This window comes from Aquarana catesbeiana, linkage group LG02 (assembly GCF_042186555.1).
Source record: "Aquarana catesbeiana isolate 2022-GZ linkage group LG02, ASM4218655v1, whole genome shotgun sequence".
NCBI lineage: Eukaryota > Metazoa > Chordata > Amphibia > Anura > Ranidae > Aquarana > Aquarana catesbeiana.
The window spans coordinates 326,524,190-326,550,568 of record NC_133325.1 but is presented as its reverse complement, the minus strand read 5'-3'; the positions used below and the strand labels follow the sequence as shown (position 1 = coordinate 326,550,568).

Genomic DNA, 26,379 nt, shown 5'->3' with positions numbered 1-26,379 from the left:
AGAGTTCATATGTAACATAGGTTACATATGAACCTGCAAGCTGAACATGACCAACTAGGTTGCAGAGTAGTAGTGTCCCTTGATGCCGCCAAGGCATTCGACTCCGTCGAATGGGACTATCTTTGGAAATGCTTAACACGCTTTGGTTTTGGGCCTAAGTACATCAGGTGGATTCAACTCCTATATCAGAACCCATGTGCCAGGATCTTGGTCAACGGAAAAGTTTCTGACCCTTTTCCCCTCTCTAGAGGCACTCGTCAGGGGTGCCCTTTATCCCCATTATTATATGCCTTGGCGGTGGAACCTCTTGCTTCCTCCCTCAGGGCAAATCCTGGTGTCCAAGGACTGAGACGTGGAGAATTGGTAGAAAAGATTAGTTTATACGTGGACGACATGTTGTTTTACTTGGCAGACGCTGGCCCATCCTTAAAAATAGCCCTCCAGCTTATTCAAAACTTAGGTAAATATTCCGGCTTAAAGATCAATTGGGACAAATCTTTGATTCTCCCCATTGATATTAGCGTTCCCACTGATATGATGGCCTCGTCCCCTCTCCTTAGGGTTAGTTCCATGACATATCTCGGTGTAGTAATAACTCGTGCACCAGAAGAATATGTCAGGCTCAATATAGAACCCCTGATAGCAAGTTTAAAGGCTAAAACGCAAACATGGGCCAAACTACCACTGGGGATTATGGGTCAGATAAATCTTATCAAGATGGTTCTCCTCCCCAAATTCTTGTACATCTTATGGCACGCTCCAGCTTATATACCCCTTAGGCTCTTCAAGTCTATAGAAGCCTTTCTTAACGCCTTCGTATGGGGAGCGACAAGACATAAATTGTCCTGGCAAGCACTTAAGAACCCTACTGAGCTGGGGGGTGCGGCGCTGCCAGATTTCAACATGTACTACCTGGCTACGCAGTTGTCTCATTTTTTCTTTTTAGATAAACAGGACAAAGAGCGATACCTAACCTTGGTATGTTCCCCTCATGCCCGGGGACTAACACACCCCTTCCAAATTCTTCTTAAAGCCCGTAAGGGAACTGGGCAGCTGGGAGGATGTAAAAGTTTATTGTATCATCATTGGAAAATATGGGAGGTAATAGGCCGCAAACTGAAAATACCACCTACGCATTGTCACACACCACTATGGGACAACCCTGACTTGCAAGAACTACTAACTATCCCCGATTTTAGTATATGGCTGAACCAGGGAATAAGATATTTATCTGACGTCTATTGTGATAGTGTACTTAAATCATTTCAACAACTCAAGGGAGAATTTCATCTTCCCAATTCGATGCATTTTCGGTACCTCCAGCTCCGCCACGCCCTCTAAACACAGTTTAGAGATGAATCCCCTAATGTAGAGTGCCTTGATGTTATATGTACTATAACAAGCCAAGACTCCTGCAAACTTATATCTATGTTCTATAGTTCTCTACTCCGACCTTCCGCAACCACTTTAGCATATAATCTAAAGGAGCGAAGGGCCCGGGACGTGGGGGAGTTGGAGGATGACGAATGGGAGGATGCATTGAGTACTAATAAAAAGTTGTCTACTAAACTATCTGATCGCGCCACACAACTGTATATTATGCATAGATCATATTTAACCCCCAATAGACTGGCTAAATTTAAACCTAACCAGAACCCACTATGCCCTAGGTGTAATAGCGACTCTAGAACTTTCTTCCATCTTCTTTGGACGTGCCCGGTGATACAGGATTATTGGTCCCAAATAGTTAAGTTCATACATGATGAGATGGGATCTCCTCTGACGCTATGTCCGAAACAATGCTTGCTGGGAATATTCCCTGACCCTGACTCGGACAAATTCCACAAAATTTTCCTACAAGAGGTATTGTTCACAGCTAGGTTACTTATAGCGAGGAAATGGCTGCAAATCACGCCACTGACGCTTCAGGAATGGATCTCAGCAGTCAGCCAGGTCTTGCCATACAAAAAAACGATATATACGTTCATAGGAAATGCCCTGCTAAATATGGTAGGATTTGGGATACGTGGCTGGGAAATGCAGATACGTGCACAGAAATATCTAGTGACTCATTATAGTATGGCTCCTGTGCCAGGTTATTTACAGACCTTGTATCCAAGATATGTGTGTACCCGCATTCAATATGTATCCCATAATAACAGAACGCGGTATGTTTAAATTATGTACGACATGTAATCGGACCACACCCTTTCAGTTGTTTCCACATATTGTAAAATTGTAATGATGTAATATGTATACCATGTGTGTTTCAATTATTTTTCAAATAAAACACCACGTTATTTGTAAAAAAAAAAAAAATTGTGGATGGTCACTAAGTAGCTATTTAGTTCTTATGTGCACCATTGGTAAGAGACCCATTTTGGGATATGTAGTTTCTTCACAGGAAGTGTCAGCTATAATTAACGGTTATAAAACTTACTTGCAAATTTTCCAGGCGCGACTGCACTTTTCTAGCTTGAATTTCCAATTTCTTGTTTTGCTCACTTACTTCATTCAGCTGCAAAGATACAGAGAACACATTACAGAATGCAAGATTTTATTCTGCAGAGGGAAGCAACATGGTGCCACTCTCTCAATAAACAATACCAAATGGCGTGGGACCTTTCCTACATCTAAACATAACTTACAACAAGAACAAGTTTAGTCACTTAATTATAAGTACAGTCACACACTACAGTTTTCTGCAAATTGGAAAAAGTAAGGACATTCCCTATTAGTCATCCCCAACAAAAGATTTCCTTTTACCTCCTGTTTTGGCGATAACCAAAATCCATCAGTTTTAGTTCTGGTATAATGATCTCCAATAGAAATTTAGAGGGTGAACCACCCAAGGGGAAATAAGCTTTAAAAGGTAGCAGCATTATTCATGGAAATTGAAACGCATGGACAGCTTTTTTTTTTTTTTTTAAACTGCACGCTGAAATTGAAGGTTAAAATGGTGCATGCATTCATACTTTCAAAATGGTGCCTTGTGGCTTTTCCCAGGAGGTCATTCAGTTGTTGTGTAGGCACAGTGCAGAATTCCCCATCACCTCATAGTTTTACCTCTTCTGATGGAGCAGTTCAGAGGTCATAGGTTTTTCTCAGGTCCCTCTTAGTATGTATTTATATCTATTTGTGTAGGAGCCAAAGACATCACTGAACAGAACCATGTGACTCCTCTTAGTCATATACTATTTTCGTCCTTCTTACTGGATAAAGGACTGCAAAGGAGGAGCGGTGTATGAGAAAGCGCTGGCAGTGATTTATTCTTAACTTTACAGTACGCTGGCAGTGCTGTCCCAGGAGACTGGGGGTCTCCTGGGAGTGCAGAGGGGGGTATTGTGGGGGGGTGTACTGTGCAGAGGGTGGGGGGTTGTGTATTGTGGGGGGGTGTACTGTGCAGAGGGTGGGGGGTTGTGTATTGTGGGGGGCTGTGTACTGTGCAGAGGATGGGGGACCTGTGGAAAGTTTTTTTCCTGAAACTTCCCTCCTAAAATTAGGGTGCGTGTTATACGCCGATAAATATGGCAACTTCCAGTTTTCACAGAGCTGTGTCTGTGAGTTTGTTCAAACTTTAACACCATAAATAATAACATTCGTTTTTTTTACTTCAGGAGTATATAATGAGTATATAGGAGTTTGGAAAATCCAGAGAAATGCTTAAATAATGTGTTACAATTTAACCAAACACATTCGATTTTAGTTGACTAAAATTATTTTGACTAAAATGTACTGGAGATTTTAGTCGACTAAAATACGATGACTAAAATGGGACTAAAACTAAAGTGGCATTTTAGTCAAAGACTATGACTAAAACAATTGCAGAAGACTAAAATTGGACTAAAACTAAAATGCCATATTAGTCCTAAGACTAAAGCTCAAACTAAATCGAAATGTGCTGCCAAAATTAACACTGCGTTGTACCCATATGAAATTTTTATCTTTTTTTTTTTTTTTTTACATAGAGCTTTCTTTTAGTGGCATTTAACCACAACTGGGGTTTTTATCTTTTGCTAAACAAATTAAAAAAGAAGACAGAAAACTTTGGAAAAAATAAATTAAAAATTTGGTTACAACATTTTGCAAATAAGTAATGTTTCTTTTTCACTGATATGTGCTGAAGAAGCTGCACTGATGTGGCTGTACTAATTGGCCATGATGGGCACCGATGAGCTGCACTGATGTGGCTGAACTGATAAGTACTGACAGCCTTGCCGGGTATCGGCTGTCCATTCCTCACACAGACACAGCGTGTGAGGCAAGAACTGCAGATAACCGACAAGTCTGTTTGCATGTAATCAACTGTGACTGGACACAGCTGATCACATGGTAAAAGGCTGCTGTGATTGGCCCTTTACCATGATCTGTAATAAGCTGTGTCTGAAGTACACAGCTGTCACGGAGCGTGCTGGATGCGTGCCCCAGGGGGTGCACATGAGGTAGGTTCTGGGAAAACGTCCATGGATGTCCTCTCGGAACTGGAAGACCGCGCTGTAGCCGTCTTTTGGCTATAGCATGGGCAGGAAGAAGTTAAACTCTGATTTACCATAACAGTCTCAAAACATCACTTACCACGTGTGCCGCCTACCTAGATTGGCACAAAAACATTTTATTTAAACTGTTATGTCACAAACACCATTATTAAAGTGTATGTACAGCCACAACTTTTTTTTTCCATTTTTGGATTTGGATAGGAGTAGAGGTTAAAACCCTGTTGGGGAGTTTCCCCTTAACTTTTTGTACTGGCTGCACAACAGAGGTCTGTTTCATATGGGCTTCAGCTTGTATAAGAGCAGTGTGAACAGTGAACATTGACAAATCATTTTCAGAGCTTTTAGAAAGTTTTGGGGAAGCTTTTAAAATACCATTAAACTCCTGAAGCGGTAATCAGCAATCCCATTAGGATCTGTGTTCAATATTTACAAACTGAATGTTCAGCTTGTATAAGAGCAGTGTAAACAGCAAGCTTTGATAAAGCATTTGTACATATTTCAGCAAACTTTGTTGAAGCAACATTCAGTTTCAGTTAATAAATTATGAACACAGATCGTAATGGCAGTGCTGACTTGCCACTTTAAAGCGGGGTTCCACTCAAATTTTTAACTTAATCTTACCCCCTTCAGTTAATTGCATAGATGTTCAAATGCCGCACAAAATTTTTTTTTATCGCTGTAATTACCTTTATATTGTGGCACTTCCTGTCTCTCCTCCCATGGGAGTAGGCGTGTTTATTGCCTTTCCCCGGCGCCGCACTGCCTCCTGGGAGCTTAGTGTCAGGCTTCCCAAGATTCAGTGCGGGAACAATGATCATGCTTGTGAACAAGCTGTGAATGAACAGCATTCAACGTACCCAGGAAATCAATGCTTGTGGGCTTCACATGCCCACAAGCAAGATGGAAACAGCCAGAATCACATTTTTAAAGTTATTCTTCAGTACGAAAACAGAGGCGGAAATATTACACCCAAACTGTGAGTATTATTTTGGGATTAGCAAAGTGTCTCAATGACCTAAAAAAAAAAAAAAAAAAAAAAAAAGAAGAAGATTGGTCGCCGGACTCCCACTTTAAACAAGCTTGTAGCAGGTTTCAGCAGACTTTCAACAAGCTTCAAGGCTTTATTGGTACTTTAAAAGCTTCAACAAAGTTTGCTGAAAGCTCTGCAAATGTTGATGTTTACACTGCTTTTATACAAGCTGAAGCCTGTGTGAAACTGGCATTAAAGTGAGAGGAAACCTCTAAAAAGTGAGCTGAATCCCACTCTTAGACATCTGTCACTAAATCAGGTGTTCCTACTGGAAGATATACCTTCAGCCCTTGTTCTTGGTACAACTCATACATTTTGGGTTTCCCATCATTTTCTGTCTCAGTAAGCATGGTCACCAAGAGAGGGTGAATATAATTTGTGAAGACAAAGGCAGAAATTAAAAACATAACAGGAGTTTTAATCCTTCCCTACTCTATCCAAAACAACAAAAAATACAGTTTTGTAAAAATATAGGAAGTTCATATATAACTGCTTTTTAGGGCGGCCATAGACATTTCGATTCACGTATGGGCAGGCTGAATGTACCCAAGCTGATCGATCAATCAACTTGGGTACAGCCATCCTGTCAGATTTTACATGTGATTAACCCCTGTTCTCCCAGCAGGGATGGCTTCTCCCTCCCCTCCTCGGCAGGAGAACTCAATGGCTCTGCGGGAGGGATTTTCCCATCAAAACTGACTGTGTTGGTGGGGGAATCAAGCGATTTTCTTTCCTGCATAATGGGACTGTCATGAGAGAACAATGGGGGCTGACATTACTGGCTCTGTTTTGAAAAAAAATCCTTATCTCTATATTTGTGTTATTTTAGTTACTCAGAGAGCATTGAAGAAAAATGCATCAACGTGACAGCCTGTCAACTAGCATTTTCAAAAGTAGACCAGCAACGGCAGTTCTTTAAATGATGAACTTTCTGTTAAACAGCAGAAGTAGTTTAAAACCAGGGGTCATTAGAATGTCTAAATTAACTATTGTACCTCCTCTGCAATAAACTGGATAGGGCTTTGATATCCTTGTGCCTGTGCCTGTGCCCAGGCCCTTCAACTACATCACAGCATATCAAGATAAAAAGTATTCTCCTATTTCACAATGGGAATCAAGCTCTATCATTTTTCAGACTACTAGTCAATAACATGGTGAGAAGGATGGGCTACAAACAGGTCTTTTTTGAATATTTTTACCCCCCCCCCCAAAAAAAAAAAAAAAACAACTGTGTAGTCTCCCTATAGAAAGAACATTTTTTCTAGGGTTATAGAATTTACAGTTATCCTATGTACACCAATGACAACAACTAAAGCACAGCATAACCAGAGCGTGAAACACCAATAAAGAGAACCAGGTTTTTAGTCCACAGTGTGTAAACCATACTCAGAAAGGTTTCTGATCATCTTATCTTGTTCTGACCTGTAATGTAATGATTAGTGGGTCAGAGTTTATTCATCGGATCATAAGTATTATAAACAGAGGCCGTTTCTTGCCTGTTTTTTTAATGCATCGTTCATTTCCTTCAAGGTGTCGAAAGAGGATTTTAGCCTTTTGTTTTCTTTAATCTTCTCTTTAAGAGCTTCTGACAGATGTTTTACCTCTGCATCATGCTGCTATAAAGCAAAGATAAACACGTGTGAGAGATGGCTTTAACTGAAAAAAGAAGATTTAATTCAGAATATTTGCTAAACAAAGAATTTCAACTTGACTTTTTACACACTTCCTTTTTACAGATCTGTTTATGTTCAGTTATGTATAACTTTTTTTTTTTACAAGCATGATAAAAAAATAAAGCAAATCAAAATTCAGAACACAGTTTACAAAGGAATAAATTATATAAAACCCACATCAGTGTTTTGTAATAAAAAGCCTGGATAGTTAAAAAAACAAAAAAAAAAAAAAAAAAAACCCACCACACTAACATATAAACGTGGAACGAAAGTTGGAAAATGATAAACTGGGAACAGGCACAGTATTTATTGCGGAGATAAATGCAATGTCTTTGTTAATGTACACTGAACTGCACATGAGCAGTTCAGTGTACATTTCAGCACACTGGCTGTGTGCTAGGATTGACTGCACTCCTACACGTGCGTGCTAGTGATGTTATCCTGCACTGGGCCAAGCAAAACAGTCGAAGACTGGCACCTAGAAAAAGCCAGGGAGAAGATGCTGGCGTGGGACTTTGCAGGCGTTGGATTTTTGGAACAGAGGTATTTTTTACCTTTACCGCTTAAAGAGATCTTAAAGAAAATATCAGTACCATAAGTAATCTATCAGTATGATACTTGATAGGATCCTTAGCATATTGATTCGGCTTTTTGCAGCCTCATGGTTGAAATCCGTCCAAGAAAAGACACAGAAAATAAAAACTGTGTATTGTCATGCTAAGCAGAACTATCGTGATACCAGTCTCTAAACCCTAATCCCAGCCATGGGGTCGTCACCTTTATCATACTTCCCCAGCCACCTGTGAGTGCAGAATCATCGGTTTCACATCACTTTTCATGCGTATTTCAGTGAGACTTTATGCACGTTGACATCAGTATTCATACAAGTCAGTTATGTGCCGTGTTGACATCACTTCAGGTTTTTTCGGTGCAGAAAACTAGATACGTGTTGAAGATTCCTGCGCAAAAAAAATCCACATGCGATACCAGTGTGGTAGTTTGAACAGGGCACATAGAGAACATTTTTTTTTTGTGCCCTTGCAGAACGCGCACAGAAAAACTAACGTGTCTGCACATGGTGTGAACAAGGCCTAATAGCTACAGTATTTGTAGCTGCTGACTTTAACCACGTCACCTACGGAATGTTTACTCCCCTTCCTGACCAGACCATTTTTTGTGATACGGCACTGCATTACTTTAACTGACAACCAGGCAGTCGTGCAACACTGTACCTTTTTTTCCCCAAAAAAATAATGCTTTCTTTTGGTGGTATTTGATCACCTCTGCAGTTTTTATTTTTTGCGCTGTAAGCAAAGAACGACCAACAATTAAAAAAAAAACACACAAAACACTTTTTTTTACTGTCTGGTCTAAAACATATCCAAAAAAATAAAAAGTAAAAAAGTGTAATTTCTTCATCAATTTAGGCCAACATGTATTCTGCTACATATTTTTGGGAAAAAAAAATCCCAATAAGCGTATATTTATTGGTTTGCGCAACAGTTATAGCGTCTGCAAATTATGGGATATATATATATTTTTTTTTTTTTTACTAGTAATGGCGACGATCAGCAACTTATAGCGGGACTGCGATATTGAGGTGGACAAATTGGACACCTGACACTTTTTTGGGGACTAGTGACATTATTACAGTGATCAGTGCTAAAAATATGCACTGTCACTGCACTACTGTCACTGGCAGGCAAAGGGTCAACATCCGTGGCATTTAAAGGGTTAACTGTGTGCCTAGCTAATGTTTGTGTAGTGGGGAAGTGCTTTTGCTAGGGGAATACATAGATCGATGTTCCTGCTTTACAGAAACACAACATCCATGTCTTCTGTACTGACAGAATGACACTGCCTTGTTTAAAAAAAGGCAGACTGGCATTTAGCTAGTGTAACGAACGATCAGCTGGTGCCGACGAAGCTACACTGTGCTTTGTGAATGGTCCTGTAGCATTCTGGGACCTGTGACATGTTCCAGAAGGCAGCAGCCAAAAAAATGAAAAGGTATTCAAAAAGCCATTGGGGGGGGGGGGGGGCGGGGGGCGGCGGAGCCAGAGAAGCGCAACTTGCCCTTTTGGATGAAGTTCCGCTTTAATCACCAGGCCTGAATATTGTCAAATATATAATTATATTATATTTAGAGGTCGACCGATATGGGTTTCTCTCTGGCCGATGCCGATATTTACAAATCGCGGTGGCCGATGGCCGATATGTGATGCCGATTTTTTTGGGCCGATATATTAGGCCGATTTTTTTTTTTTTTTTTTACCTTCATCTCATAAATTCTAACAGTTAGACCCCTTTTACAATGGGGCATTTTTCAGGCGCTTTTGGGATAAAAATAGCGCCTGTAAAGTGCCTGTCAAACGGCTCCCCTGCAGTCTCAGTGTAATATCCCGAGTGCTTTCACACTGAGGCGATGTGCTGGCAGGATGTTAAAAAAATAGGATTTTTTAAAACAGCTTACCTGTAAAATCCTTTTCTTTCGAAGGACATCACGGGACACAGAGCCACAGTAATTACTGATGGGTTATATAGGTATCACTGGTGATTGGACACTGGCACACCCTATCAGGAAGTTCAACCCCCTATATAATCCCTCCCCCTTGCAGGGATACCTCAGTTTTGTAGCCAAGCAATATAGTGTATTAGAAGAGGGGTGGGACCTCTGTGTCCCGTGATGTCCTTCGAAAGAAAAGGATTTTACAGGTAAGCTGTTTTAAAAAATCCTATTTTCTTTCTCGAACATCACGGGACACAGAGCCACAGTAATTACTGATGGGATGTCCCAGAGCAATGCTACCTGAGGGGGGGGAACCACGACCAAGTAGGGTGCAATCAGACCTGAGGACCCTGTACCGCTGCCTGCAGCACACTACGCCCAAAGGCGATATCCTCATGCCTTCTCACATCCACCTGATAGAATCTGGTGAATGTATGAACTGAAGACCAGGTTGCGGCCTTGCAGATTTGAGCCATAGAGGCCCGGTGATGCACTGCCCAAGAAGCAATAATAGCCCTTGTGGAATGTGCCCTGATCTGAAACGGAGGAATCTTCTGTTTCAAACCGTAAGCTTGAATGATCAACTGTCGAATCCATTTAGAAATGGTAGCTTTTGACGCTGCCTGTCCTCTATTGGGACCCTCTGGCAGCACAAACAAAACATCCGTCTTGCGGATCTGAGTAGTTGCCCCTAGATAGGCCTTAACTGCTCTTACTACATCCAACGAATGTAGAGATCTCTCTTCCGGAGAACAGGGATCTGGAAAAAAGGAAGGTAGAACAATGTCTTGGTTTAAATGAAAATCAGAAACCACCTTCGGTAAAAAACTAGGATGAGGGCGTAGTACCACTCTATCCTTGTGTATAATCAAATAAGGCTCCTTACAGGAAAGAGCTGCTAATTCTGATACTCTTCTAGCAGAAGAGATGGCCACCAGAAAAATTAATTTCCTTGTCAACAAGACCAAAGGAATCTGACTTATTGGTTCAAAAGGCCGTTTCTGTAACACAGCCAGGACCAAATTCAAGTCCCAGGGGTTTAGGGGTGCTTTAACCGGAGGATTAAGACGCATCACCCCCTGCATAAAGTTTCGGACCAAAGAATGTGAAGCAAGTGGCCGCTGAAATAATACTGATAAAGCAGAGACCTGGCCCTTGATGGTACTCAAGGCCAGCTTCATCTCTAATCCCATCTGTAGAAAATCAAGGATTCTACCTATGACATATCTCCTGGGATGCCAACCTCTGGATTCACACCAGGTTATATAAGCTTTCCAGACTCTATGATAAATCATCCTGGAAGCTGGCTTCCTTGCATTAATCAAGGTAGATATGACAGGACCTGAGAGCCCACGACTCTTCAGAACGTGGGTCTCAATAGCCAAACCGTCAAATTTAGCGTTTGTAAGGCAGGATGGAACACTGGACCTTGAGATAACAGGTCTGGGCGTTCCGGTAGTGTCCACGGGGAACCTACCGTCATCCTTACTATTTCTGCATACCAAGTCCTTCTGGGCCAAGCGGGGGCCACCAGAAGTACCGACTTCCTTTCCTGCCTGATCCTGCGAAGGAGTCGTGGTAGTAGCAGAATAGGCGGGAATGCGTAAATCAGTGAGAACCGATGCCACGGAATCACCAACGCATCCGTCCCGCATGCAAGAGGATCTTTTGTCCTTGCCACAAATCTGTCTATCTTTTTGTTGAATCGGGATGCAAAGAGATCTACATCTGGAACCCCCCATCTTTGGCATATGGCCCAAAAGACGTCGGGATGCAGAGACCATTCCCCTGGAAGTAACTGCTGGCGACTTAGATAGTCCGCCTGCCAATTCTCTATTCCCGGGATGAAAACTGCCGATATGCATGGCACATGCATCTCTGCCCAGACTAAGATCTGGTTCACCTCTTTTTGAGCAGCTCGGCTCCCTGATGATTGACATAAGCCACTGCTGTGGCATTGTCGGACTGGATCCTGACCGGACAACCCTGTAGCCTGATAGTCCAGGCTTTTAGAGCTAGATGTATCGCCCGGATCTCCAGAATGTTGATGGGTAAGGTCCTCTCTGTCTTGGACCATACTCCTTGGACCGCAGCCTGTTCCAGAACTGCTCCCCAACCTGACAGACTGGCATCTGTTGTTACCACCGTCCATGTAACCGGTAGAAAGGATTTCCCCTTCTGCAGGTTTTCGGGTATGAGCCACCAATTGAGGCTCTGACGCACCGCATGCAACAGGTGCATCGGAAAGTCTAATGCCTGAACCTTCTTGTTCCAGGTCGACAGAATACTGTGTTGCAGCATTCTTGAGTGAAACTGAGCATAGGGAACTGCTTCGAATGAAGACACCATCTTCCCTAGTAGCCTCATACAAAGGCGGACTGAGGGACCCTTCTTGGTCCTTACTGTCAGAATCAGCTCTCTCAAAGCAGTGATCTTTGCCTGGGGTAGAAATATTTTCTCCTGGCTTGTATGTATAATCAGACCTAAATATTCCAGTCTTCTTACTGGTTTTAGGAAAGACTTTTCTAAGTTGAGGATCCAACCCAGGTGTTCTAGATACCTGACCGTGGTCCTCAAGTTTCCATTCAAAGAGGCTACCGACTGGTCTATCAAGAGCAGGTCGTCTAGGTATGCTATGACAGCTATACCCTGAGCCCTTAATCTGGCCAGAGGAGGAGCCAAGATCTTTGTGAACACTCGAGGTGCAGTGGCTATCCCAAAGGGCAGAGCCATAAACTGGAAATGGCGCCCTCCTACTTCGAAGCGCAGAAACTTCTGATGAGCAGGAAAAATGGGCACATGCAGATATGCATCTCTGATGTCTATTGATGCCAGAAATTCTCCTCCCTGCAGGGTGGGAACTACTGTTCGAATTGATTCCATGCGGAAGGATTGAATCCTTAGGAATCGGTTCAGATCCCTTAAGTCCAAAATGGGCCTGACATCCCCATTTGGCTTTTGGACCGTAAAAAGGTTGGAATAGAAGCCCAATCCCTGGTCCTTTGCGGGAACTATCATAATGACCTCCTGCGACAAAAGTCGCTCTAACGCTAGAAGGAGCGACTGCTTCTTCTCTGGGTCTCTGGGAACATTTGATCTGAGGAACCGAGGAGAAGGGAATTCCTGAAACTCCAGCTTGTACCCTAAGGTTACCGTGGAGACTACCCATCTGTCCTGGAAGTCCTCCTGCCAGAGCTCTGAGAATTGTCGCAGTCTTCCCCCCACTCGAGTGAGCGGGGGCGCCCCCTCATGCAGAGGTCTTAGTGTTTTGCCTAGTAGGCTTCTTTCCCCAGGACTTCTTTTGTCCCTGGGGTTGACTCTTGTCTCTGGACCCCGATGGAGGCGGCCGTCGAGACTGCCTGGAGGCTGAAGCCCCCGGCGCTGGGGAAAGAGTCCGTTTGAAAGAGGGACGCTTACTCTTCTTCTTGACAGGTAAGAGAGTGCTTTTCCCACAAGAGATTCTCTTGATATATTTATCCAAGTCCTCTCCAAACAACCTTGCACCACGAAATGGAAACCCAGCCAGTAGCTTCTTACATGGTGCTTCGGCTGACCAATTTTTCAACCATAGGATTCTACGTATATGCACCAACCCCAGTGAAAGACGGGAGGTTTGCACGATAGAATCTCTAATGGCGTCAACCACAAAGCATAAGGCCGCTGGAAGGTTAGCAAACCCCTGGGCCTGCTGTTCAGGTAATACTTTGATGACCTGCTTAACATGGTCTCTTAAGTATTGACAGACTCCAATCGCTGCTATTGCAGGTTGGGCCACTGATCCTGCTAAGGAGAAAACATCCTTCAATAGGGATTCCATCCTTTTATCTACAGGATCCCTGAGCATCTGAGCATTGTCTACAGGACAAGTCAGGCTATTATTTATGGAGGAAATGGCGGCATCAATAGCTGGTATTCCCCACATTTTAATAAACTTTTCTTCCATCGGATAAAGTGTTGAAAACTTTCTCGGCGGAAAAAAACGTTTGTCTGGGTGATCCCACTCAGAATAAATAAGCTTTTCAAGTAAAGTATGAACAGGAAAAGCATGTGCTGCTTGGAAAGGTTTCAGTGACCCCAAAGCAGAAGAGGATTCTTTAGCAGTTTCAGGTATGGGCAACTTAAATGTGGAGCGGACCAATCCAGTGAGGATCTGCACTAAGACTTTCTCCTCTTGGGAAGTCGCAGAGGGTCCCTCTCCACCTGAATCCTCCGAAGAGGAATCATCCATCCCATCCCGATCCTCTGAAAGGGATTCATCTCCTTTATCCCAGAGCTCCTCTGTCTGAGGGTCTTGGGGAACAGAGGAAAGCCTAGTGCGTTTTCTTCCACTGAGTGAAGACGTAATCACGGCCATTAATCTTTCCTCTAGACCATTAATGGTTGAGGAAAAAACCTCCTGTGTAATATATACAGGGGCTGAAGTGCCAGAAGCAGGTGTAGCCCCTGACCCCGATGGCTCTCCCTGGCTAGCCGTCCCTGGCCCATCTTTAGGGGGGAAGGATGCTGCCGACAGGGGGCCCTCAGAACCTGAACGAGATCCCCTAGTGTCTCTGGTTCCTGGGGTGCTTGAACCTCTTCTACCCATAGTGCAAAGCAACAAGGTGTGAGGTATACAAATGAACACTGTCCGCTGAGCGATGTAGTCTGGCTAAAAGCCTTGCTACCCAATGCTCAGTCTGGTGTTACTTCAGTAAATGCTGCCTAGGAGAATGCCTGTGTCCCACCTTACATGCGACCGTCAGCTCTGTGTCTCTCAGAAGGCTGAGTGCACCTGTACAGAGTGCCTTTAATAGCCTGCAGCTGGCCTGAGTGGGAGTCTAAACACTCTGTGCTGACATCCCGCCCCCTCCTCTACCGCCCCCCCCCCTCGAGTTTTGAAAAAAACGAGCGCTTCCCGCACTGCCGACTCTCCTGTCATGCTCTGGAGAAAAGGCTGGGGATGGGGGGGGGGGGAAGGAGGGAGACTGGTAACAAGATTTGCCTGAACGGCTATCTTCAGAGATGGTGGCCATTAGGCCACAGAGCCCGGGTGGTATAACCACTTTCTAGACCCCTGTGGCCCCTCTCTAGCCTGGGGGGGGGAACATTCAAACATGAGAAATCCCCCCATCCACCTTACCTGCTTGCAGCCTGCTTGATACGCTGGGACATACACAGCGATTACAACACCTGAGACAGACATTCAGCATGTGTAGGTTTGTGCTCTTGGCAGCCCCCGGTGGTCACAATAGGCATAGCATGCATTTACCTTAAAGGAGAAAAGCCACTAGAACTCAAAAATTCTGTGGAATCTCCTCTTACCTTATCCAGCCGCAGGGTGCCGTTTACACAGACCCAATCTTCACCTCTCACGGTGGGCTCCGTTTGAAAAAACCGTCAGAGACTGGGGCCCCCATCAGTAGGGGGATCCAACAGTTCTGGGACCGTAAAGCACCTCGCCAGAAATTAGGAAGTTTAAAGCCATTTTCTGATCTGCGGGGTCCAGCTCTCTAAAAAGAGAAGCATTACGGGTAAAACCTCGTTTCTTCGGACACGAGGCCCGGGTACCATTCAATTCGGCCATGAAAAGACACTTTGAATGGATCCGGTTCGCCTGGCTTGCCCCAGTATAGGATCTTAGGATATTCCCTTTGGAGCTCAGCACAGGACATCTTTACACGTCCATCACCTAAGACACTGGCTTAAAAACTGAGGTATCCCTGCAAGGGGGAGGGATTATATAGGGGGTTGAACTTCCTGATAGGGTGTGCCAGTGTCCAATCACCAGTGATACCTATATAACCCATCAGTAATTACTGTGGCTCTGTGTCCCGTGATGTTCGAGAAAGAAAAAGTCCTGCAAGCAGCATCTTTGGAGCGGTGTATACCGCTGCTCCAACACTCCTGCCCATTGAAATGCCTGCAAAGTGTTTCTTCAGGGGCGCATTTAACTCCTTCCTCGGCCGCTAGATGGGTTATAAGCGCCCTGCTAGCAGCCGAATAGCGCCGCTAAAATGATGGTAAAGAGCCGCTAAAACTAGCAGAGTTTTACCGTCAACGCATGCCCGCTCCAGTGTGAAAGCAACCTTCAGCGATACGGAAAATTTTTTACATTTAAACATTTATTAAACAAAACAAACCTCCAATCAGTTCACTTGTATGTAGAATTTAGATTAAAAAAAATATAAAAAAACACCTCTCTTAAATATTAAATACACAAAAACAGGTAATCAAAACTTCTGGATGAAAAAAAATGGGCTAACTTTACTGCTTAGTTTTTTTTTAAATTTATTAGTGTATTTTTCTTTTAAAAATTGCATTTGAAAGACCACTGCGCAAATACCGTCACATAAAATATTGCAACAACCGCTATTCTATTCCCTAGGGTCTCTGCTAAAAAAAAAATATTATATATATATATATATATATATATATATATATATATATATATATATATATATATATATATATATATATATATATATAATGTTTGGGGGTTCTAAGTGATTTTCTAGCAGAAAATACAGGATTTTTACTTGTAAGCAACAAGTGTCAGAAAAGATTTAGTCTTTAAATGGTTAAACTGAGAGCTTCTACACACCAGCTCAGTTCATTTATAAGTGTAAACATTGTATCCTTCAGGTTCTTTTTATCAGATTTGGCAGGCTGCCCAGAGAGGGGGAGAAGTCTCTTCACACAGGCAACTTGCACTGACTTCTATTACAGAAGTCTTTTGCAAGTCGTGCTGAAGCTAGATCGACTTTTTTTATCAGCACAATCGGCCGATGCCGATTAAGTAAAAAACACCAAATATCGGCCGATATATCGGTCGACCTCTAATTATATTATTATAATAATATCTAAAGCATCAAAATAAACCAACTTATGGCAGATATGACCTAAAACAAATAATCAGTCCACCCCCGCGTCACACCATTGGAGCTAAAAATGGTGAATAGTAAATATAATAAATATATACAGTATAAACACCCTTAACTTCCCCACTGCCACATTAACACACTCGAAATGTAATAGAACCGTGAATAAAATTGAAGAATAAGAATTCATCTTGCATCATATGGGGGAGGGGGGTTCTTCCTTCCACAACTATGTGAAACAATATTAATTGGTTTTACGTTTAGTACCTAATAAAAGCTGTATGATTTATATTAAATCGGAGGTCCGCCCACTGCTGCAAAAATTAAAAGCCAGCAGCTACACATACTACAGCTGCTGGCTTTTAATAATGGGACACTTACATTTCCTGGAGTCCAGCCATGTCGGCACCACAGCTGATGTTTCCATCAGCTGTCGGGTGCTGCCGCCACCATTGTGCGTAAGGGAACCCGGCAGTGTAGCCTTACAGCCTCACCCTGGGAACCCTACTGCGCATGCGCGAGACTCCGCTCCTCTCTCCTACTAGTCCGACGGCAAGGGAAGGAGGAGGGAGCCGAGCGGTGACGTCAACAGCCGTGCCTGTGGCTCCCAGAAGTGGGAACATATCCCCCAACCCCCCCCCCCGAAAGGTGTCAAATGTGGCACTGGAGGGGCGGGGGGGGGGGGAGTCAAATGAGTGGAGGTTACACTTTGCTTTAACATTTTGATCCTTGGGATGCCTATAAAGTCCATAGCTTTTCTCTATTCAGTCAATTGCTATTTCAGTTATGGGATGTGGCACCCTTTACCATTTTTACAGTATTGAGTATCTATGGTGCCACCCAGTAGATTTCAAGCTCACAGAGCATTGATTAAGCACTTGTTTGGATCCATTTATTCACAAGAGGACACTTAATAATGCACTTTGATATTAGGACTACACAAGACTTATAAACTTTCACTACGTATTTCATATGAATTTTTTTTTTTTTTTTATTGGTTGTTAGGAAACAGAACATTCACAGAACATTTTATTTAAATAATTATTTCATATTTATTCTGGACACACAGCACTGCATTAATGTATATAATTGAATTGAAATCCCAGCTCAAGTTCAACGTGTACGCCAAGTATCAAACAAGTACAAATAGACATTGCTGTTATTCAAAAGGCTATCATGTATGCAATCCCTCCCTATAGTCTGGGCATACATGGCTCAATTTCAGCAATTCCTGCTTTTGAGTTATCCATTTCTGTAAACCAAGCACTAGTTCTAATTTGCATCGCCTCACTTTTATATCCCTGGCAGGAAAAGGCAGTGTGCCGACTTTCAAGTCCAAAACCCACCACTGTCAGTCCACAGGACGCCATGTATTGCACTACATAAACAGCTAATAGATCACATGTTCTTTGCAAGACATACCAATGTGGAAATATTTAGAGGCGCTGTGCAATTTGATTTATTTCTGAAAGTGTTTCAAGATCTTTGCACTGGAAAATGACATAACTTTTATTTTGGGACATATGGTACAAAAACTCTTTTTGATGTGATTTATTGAAGAATTGTTACCAAAGCTGGGAGTCACACCATGGAAACACAGCCTTGCTCAAATAATTATTAAGACTGAAAATCCATAAAAAGTTTCCAGTAAGAGATAAAATGTGAAAAATTATTGAATGAACTAAAGACAGGTGATAGATAACATAGACGACATCAAGATTTTTCTTAGGATATCAGCAAGCAGGGCAAAACATAAAACTTTGATAAGCACACCTAATCAATGAACAAAACATAAAACCATTATTATGATTAATAGCTTAGACACATTTGTGCTGGGTGTTTTTCTTTGTTTTGTACATGAAAAGAGTAGATGAAAAAAAAAAAAAAAAAAAAAACCCAGTCTCCGTTTCTATGCTGCGATGGATATCACAATCTGAATATTTATGTGCTGTATTTTATTAAATACACTGAACACACAAAAATAATACAGAACAGCCCTATCAGAAAGAAAAATGGTAAAATTATATATATATATATATATATATATATATATATATATATATATATATATATATATATATATATATATATATATATATATATATATATACACATACACACACAAGCCCTACCCTGAGAATAAGACCTACAAGGACTTTAACTAGGGCTTATTTGGGGGGTAGGGCTTATATTGCAGCCATTACCGACAATCACGCTAGGTCTTATTTTCGGGGAAACAGGGTATATACACACACACACACACACACACACACACACACACACACACACACACAGTGTGTAAGCTTACCACACACAAGACTTTGTGCACTGACACTTAATGCCTTAGGACCAGTACACACCACATGCAGTCCAGTGCGTTTTTTTCGGCATCAAAAATGCATGGAAAAGTAGGTTACATGGTTTTCAATGGCACAAATCACACCAGTACTTGCAGTTCCAGTTACAGAAAAGAAAAAGTAGAAAATGCTGCATTTTTCCTGCACTGGAACGCTGTAAAACACATCAAAAATGCACTGGAACACACGTCCTTATTTAAGAATAAGAAAAAAAAGGGGGGGGGGGATTGAACTGGACTGCATCAAAAATACGCATGCAGAAAAGCATCTGAAACGCATTCGGACTGCGTTTCTATGGTGTGAACTGGCCCCAAGAGAATATTATGTACAACATTCTCATACAGTTTGTTTCCATTCAAAAAAAAATATCCAGTTTATCCAACCTCATTCAATTTTTAATACTGGATTCTATACGAGGATGTAAATCAAGATTGATGTATAACTTATCATGCAATTATCAGATTGTACCCGATTGCAGTGTGCTTGCTTGGCTAGGTCTGCAATAGTAAATACGGTAATTTCTCCATAGCAGGTGACTAATAACCTATGCCATCTGCTGAAAATTACCAAAAACAGTAACATTGCCAGAGTGTAATCTCAAAAGAACAAAAAAATAAAAAATGATGCTTGCATACAGTGCTGTGAAAAAGTATGATGTTTGATTTTTTTATTTTGTTTGTATATTTGTCACACTTAAAATGATTCAGATTATCAAAAAAATAATATTACACAAAGATAACCTGAGAAAATAGAAAAATGTAGGTTTTTAAATAGGATTTAATTTATTAAGGCAAAAAAGCGGTCCAAACCTGCCTGGCCCTATGTAAAAAAATAATTGCCCCCTAATCCTAAAAACTGGTTGTGCCACCCTTGGTGGCAACAACTGCACTCAAGCGTTTGCGATAACTGGCAATGAGTCTTTCCCATCGCTGTGGAGGAATTGTGGCCCACTCTTGCAGAATTGTTTTATTCAGATACATTGGAGGTTTTTTGAGCATAAACAGCCTATTTAACCACTTTAAGACCAGCCTCGTTTTGGATTTTAGGTGTTTACATGTTTAAAACAGGTTTTTCTGCTAGAAAATTACTTAGAACCCCCAAACATTATATATGGTTTTTCTTCTAACACCCTAGAGAATACAATGGCGGTCATTGCAATACTTTTTTTTGCACCGTATTTGCGCAGCGGTCTTATAAGCGCACTTTTTTTGGAAAAAATTCACTTTTTTGAATAAAAAATAAAACAACAGTAAAGTTATCCCAATTTTTTTTAATATTGTGAAATATAATGTTACGCCGAGTTAATTGATACCCAACATGTCATGCTTGAAAATTGCGCCCGCTCGTGGAATGGCGTCAAACTTTTACCCTCAAAAATCTCCATAGGCGACGTTTAAAAAATTCTACAGGTTGCATATTTTGCGCTACAGAGGAGGTCTAGGGCTAGAATGATTGCTCTCGCTCTACCGGTCGTGGCAATACCTCACATGTGTGGTTTGACCACCGTTTCCATATGCGGGCGCTACTCGCGTATGCGTTCGCTTCTGTGCGCGAGCTCGTCGGGACAGGGGGGTTTTAAAAAAATTTTTTTTTTATTTTACAATATTTTTTTTTATTTTTACACTTTTAAAAAAAAAAAAAAATTGTGTCACTTTTATTTCTATTACAAGGAATGTAAACATCCCTTGTAATAGAAAAAAGCATGGCAGGACCTCTTAAATATGAGATCTGGGGTCAAAAAGACCTCAGATCTCATATTTACACTAAAATGCAATAAAAAAAAAAAAAAGTCATTTAGAAAAATGACATTTGAAAAAATATGCCTTTAAGAGGCGTGAACGGAAGTGACGTTTTGACGTCGCTTCCGCCCAGCAGTGTCATGGAGACGAGTGAGCGCCATCTTGGCCTCACTCGTCTCTACACACACCACGGCAGAGGACGCGATCGCCTCCGCCGCTACCGACGGCTCCGGTAAGCGGCGGAGGGCACTGGATCACGGCGGGAGGAGGGGGGGCCCCTCTCCCGCCACCGATAAAAGTGATCTCGCGGCGAATCCTCCGCAGGGACCACTTTTATCTGAAAGCCGGCCGCCGCACGAAAACGGGGATACCGGGGTTATGGCAGCTAGCTGCTGCCATAACAACGATATCCCCGTTCAAACTTAGGACGTACATAGTCGTGCGGCGGTCGGGAAGTGGTTAAGGTCATGCCACAGCATCTCAATCGGATTTAAGTCTGGACTTTGGCCACTCCAAAACCTTAATTTTGTTTTGTTTTTTAGCCATTCAGAGGTGGACTTGCTGTTGTGTTTCGGATCATTGCTCTGCTGCATAACCCAAGTGCACTTGAGGTCACAAACGGATGGCCGGACATTCTCCTTTAGGATTTTCTGGTACAGAGCAGAATTGATGGTTCCAAAAATTATAGCAGGTTGTCCAGGTCCTGAAGCTGCAAAGCAGCCGCAAACCATCACACTACTACCACCATTTCTGACTGTTGGTACGATGTTATTTTTATGAAATGTTGTATTAGTTTTATGTCAGATGTAATGAGACGCACACCTTCCAAAAACTTTAATTTTTGCCTCATCAGTCCACAGAATAATTGCCCAAAAGTCTTGGGGATAATCAAGATGTTTTTTGGTAAATGCGCGACGAGCCTTTGTGTTCTTTTTGGTCAGCAGTGGCTTTTTGCCTCGAAACTCTCCCATGGATGCCATTTTTGCTCAGTCTCTTTCTTTTCAATCTTAGTTTATTTCAGAGACAAAAAAACATAATAAAAAAAGGAGATATAACAGAAAGAGAAAGTTCGCTACATTGTACTTTTACAATACGTGATTACATGCATTGTGCAAAAAGCAATGGTATATATCTATACCATAGATGAGCAGGTGTATACAGTTTGACATAAAGTCTCTGGTTAAACAACGAAATATATTGTAAACAAAGGCCTTTAGACATATGGGAAGTATGTTATATGCGTGGGATCCAACATATGTTTACTCATATGGTTTTGCGTATTGGTATTATCAGAGGGATCTCCCTCTTCCTGATATACTGTTGGGACCTTTTGTTGCTCACTTATATGAAGTATTGATGTAGTTAAACTAATCTGGGTATATGGCCTTTGTTCATATGCTTAAGAGACTGGTTCAAAACAGAAAGAGAAGTATGTATAGAGAGGGATGGGAAAGACGCTGTGAAAAGAAGTAGGGGATGATGAAGAAAGTGGGAAGCACCCCAGGATGGCTAGCCTGTAGTCGGTGATGGGGCATCCCTGACCCATACAGAAAAGTCGTCAGAGTAACAGAACATTGCCCACGCGGTCCAGGTGATGGAAAATTGTTCCTCCTTCCCCGCTTCCTGCGCCAACAGGCGCTCCAGATCTCTTATCTAATCCACCTCGACAGCCCAGTCGCCCAGGGAAGGCACATCTGCTGTTCTCCAGTGGCGGGGAATCACTGTCCTGACTACGGCCAGCTCAGTCTCTTTCTTATTGTTGAATCATGAACACTGATCTTAAAGAGGAACTACAGTCTGCTCACATAATTTGTAAAAAAAAAAAAAAAAAAAAAAATCATCTTTGCCATTCTGAAGCTTCCCTCCAACCACTTTGCATATTATTTTATATACCGTATAAGTCGAGTTTTTCAGCACATTTTTTTGTGCTGAAAGTGCCCCCCTCGACTTATACTTGAGTCAAGCACTTTTCTGCAGCAACAAAAATTCATTTTCCAAACTGATTTTGGGGCCCCGTATCTCAGGGCCACTTTGTGCTAGGAACCATAAATTTGGTGTGCAAACCCAGTGGAACTGGTACCATAACATATCCAAAGCTGGGGTTCCTAGCACTAAGTGGCCACAAGATACGGGGCCCCAAAATCGGTTCGGAAAATGTCATTCTGTTACAGAAAATGCTTGACATTTTCTGAACTGACTTTGGGGCCACGTATCTCAGGGCCACTAGGTGCTAGGAACCCCAAATTTGGTGTGCAAACCCAGTGGAACTCGTACCATAACATATCCAAAGCTGGGGTTCCTAGGACCAAGTGGCCCCAAGATACGGGGCCCCAAAGTCAGTTCGGAAAATGTCATTCTCTGCTGCAGAAAAGTGCTTGTCATTTTCTGAACTGATTTTTGGGGCCCTGTATCTCGGGGACACTTAGTGCTAGAAACCTCAGCTTTGGATATTTTATGGTGCTAGTTCCACTGAGTTTGCACACCAAATTTGGGGTTCCTAGCACTAAGTGCCCTGGAGATACGGTGCCCCAAATTCGGTCAACTGTGTCCATCTGCAGCAGTGTCATTTCGGGACCATTTGGGTTCAGAGACCCCAAATTATGGCTGCAGCTAGGGGGCATCTAGGAACCCTTAACTACCGAGTTTGAAGTTCGGGGGACCTATGGCTGCAAATGGGCACAGTGAGGCATGCAATTGGGCACAGTGAGGCATGCAAATGGGCACAGTGAGGCTGCAAATGGGCATTGTTGACCCTCTTTTCCACTTACAGTAGCTGTGCATTTCTCACCCTCGTCTTATACTCGGGTCACTAAGTTTTTCCCATTTTTTTGTGGTAAATTAGGGCCTCGACTTATACTCGGAACGACTTATACTCGAGTATATACAGTATACTGTGATTCTGTATTTGCCAAATATGCTGCAGAAATCTCCCTCCACTAAGACTGGCTGAATCTATTTTAACTGTGGACAGCTGAAGCTGCTGCCTGTTCACTTCCTGGATTTACACACACACACACCTCCAGCTCTGCAGCCCGGCAGCTTTCATTGGCCCTCCCATGACTCATCTCCCCTCCCTACCTGGCAAACTCTCAGGAGAGTGAGAAAGAGAGCTGTGCATGATGTCATAAACCTAGGCTTTTTACCAGACAAGAAAGTTTTACTATCCAAAGTTAAAACAACAAGGGCAGAGGATTTAATAGATAGAAAGTTGAAAAAAGAACGACTGAAGGCCCGCTTTAACATGATTGTAAAGTCTCATTTTTTTCCTATAAAAATAATAAACATTTTATACTTACCTGCTCTGTTGCAGTGGTTTTGCACAGAGCAGCTCGGATCCTCCTGTTCTGGAGTCCCTCTTCAGCTCTTCTGACCCTTTCTTCCTGTTGGGTGCCCGCACAGCAAGCAGCTTGCTATGGGGGCACCCAAGCCAAGTCACAGCTACCCGTGTCCATCCAGAGATGGAGCCCGACCTGGCCCAGCCCTCTTTCTTCTCCCCCGATTGGCTGGTTGATTTTAAATGACAGCAGCGGGAGGCAATGGCACCACTGTTGTGTCTCAGCCAATCAGGATGGCTAAGACACTCATGGACATCGCTGGGCAGAGAGGGACCTCAGGTAAGTGTTAGGGGGACTGAGGGGGGCTGCTGCACACAGAAGGATTTTTATCTTAATGCATAGAATGCATTAAGATAGAAAAAAACTTCTGCCTTTACAATCCCTTTAACTGAGGCAACTGAGGCCTGCAGTTCTTTAAAAGTTGTTCTGGGTTTTTTTTTTTTTTTTTTTTTTTATGACCGCCTGGATTTTTTAAAATTGCTTTTACTAAGCAATAGCGGTGATCAGCGATTTAGTGGGCCTGCAACATTGCGGCGGACAAATTGGACACTAAACGACACTTTTTGGGGACCAGTGACACCAATAAGGTGATCAGTGCTAAAAAAAAAAAAAATAAAAATGCACTGATCCCTGTATAAATGACACTGGCAGGACAGGGAAGGGATTAAAACAAAGGGGCAATCAAAGGGTTATATGTTTCCCTGGGAGGTGCCTGCTCACTGTGTGGGGGACAGATACACTGGAGGAAAAGAGAGATCCGTGTTTCAGCTTAACTGAAACACAAGATCTCTCTTTTGCTCCCTGACCGATCAGCGGTCTGCCTTGTTTACATAGCTGCTCCGTCTCTCCTCTGAATAAAATGCGGGTTGCGGCGGCCATTGCGGCTGCCGGACCTGCTGATTGGCCCCCCAGCTGTGTCCAATCACAGCGGGAGCAGCACCCCCTACAGGATGTGTAAAAAAAAATCACGTACAGGTACGCGATTTTGCGCAGTTTGGCCACCCTGCCGCAGTATATTTGCGGTGGGCGGTCCGGAACTTGCTAAAGTGTGACAAATATGCAAAATTAAATAAATAAATACAGAAAGAGGGCAAATACTTTTTCACAGCACTGTACATAGAATGTGGAGGCCAGATTTAAAAAATGTTGATAATCCCTTTTTCTGATAACATGCAGACAGGAAATCTGGTTGTCTGCCTCCTTGTTCCTCCCCACAAACGTCCAGTATTTTACCCTCTACACCTTTCCCATAACCCTAAACGGAACAAAGGCCTCTGTCTAATTTGCAGAGGGACTAGGATTCAAAGCAAAACTAGCTAGATAACCAAAAGGGTCTTTAAGCCCAACTCAAGTCAAAACATTTTCTTCTTTTTTTTTGGGGATGGAGTGGAGAAACATTTGAATCTACATGAAGTTCCTGTGTCACCAGGGCAGGAAGAGAGAGGGCCTCAGTAAAAGCATGTTGGGTTTGATAGAATGAGTGGGAAAGGATTAATTTTTGTTTGCACCCCTGTTGTGCAGATATCCCACACTTCCTGTGTGGTCACCACGGCTCGTACACGTGTGTTGATTATGAAGAAATGCTCCTATAGCATTTATGTGTTTATGATGTGTTTTTGTTGCGTTCTTGGCACTTTAAAAAAGCTTTTAAGAATGCTTGATAAAGGCTTGTGGGAGCGTTGCTTTTCTAGTGTTTAAAGTGGAAGTGATGTGGAGGAAATTATCTACTCTGAGGTGCGGTCAGGTTGTGATGTGATTGCAGACATTTCTGTAATTTTTCTGCAAGATGGATTTGTATACTTTGATCTCTCTGACACTTGGCTGAGTGCAGCTCAACTTTGCAGGCACAAAGCTTTTGCCGCTGACAATAATGCACAATGCCTCTGCTCCTACAGAATTGCTGGCTGGCTGATGCTTTTGTCTGTACACACAAGCAAATAGTGTTACCACACAGCTGCTCTGTATAAGTAGGAAGTGGCTGGAGCTGCTCTGTCCTAGTTCTCTATTATTTCCCAGTGCATTCTGGGATACCGAAGCCTCCACTGTCTCTCTGCCAATGCCCAGGTAACACTTTATAAAATGTTTCACCAACATGCCAAAAATGCTCTAGGTTCTGTTAAGGTGCGGCCACAGAGCCATTACCATTGAAATCAATGGAGGAGGCTGACAAACAAACATCGATGCCTCATGAAAGCGTCATGCTGCTTAATTTTTAACATGACACAACACAATGCTACCGCTGTGTGAACAGCAGTGTGTGGTGTCCATTGTAATATTCATGGCAGGCATTGAAGGGCGGTAATGAGGGGTAATGAGGCTTTCAAATATCTGAATGGATGTTGCTTAAACACAGGGTATTGATGCACGTGTGAACAAGCTCTAA

General features: G+C 42.6%; 1 protein-coding gene across 1 annotated transcript in view; it reads right to left on the bottom strand.

Annotated features, from left to right (window-relative positions):
- CCDC138 (coiled-coil domain containing 138) overlaps positions 1 to 26,379 on the bottom strand; it is a 105,575-nt gene that overhangs the window by 43,212 nt on the left and 35,984 nt on the right. Inside the window, exons 7-8 of the mRNA XM_073614809.1 lie at positions 7,023 to 7,142; positions 2,441 to 2,518 (exon numbers count right to left, since the gene is read on the bottom strand). Of these exons, the coding sequence (XP_073470910.1) occupies positions 2,441 to 2,518; positions 7,023 to 7,142 (198 nt within the window). The remainder of the gene's footprint in view (positions 1 to 2,440; positions 2,519 to 7,022; positions 7,143 to 26,379) is intronic.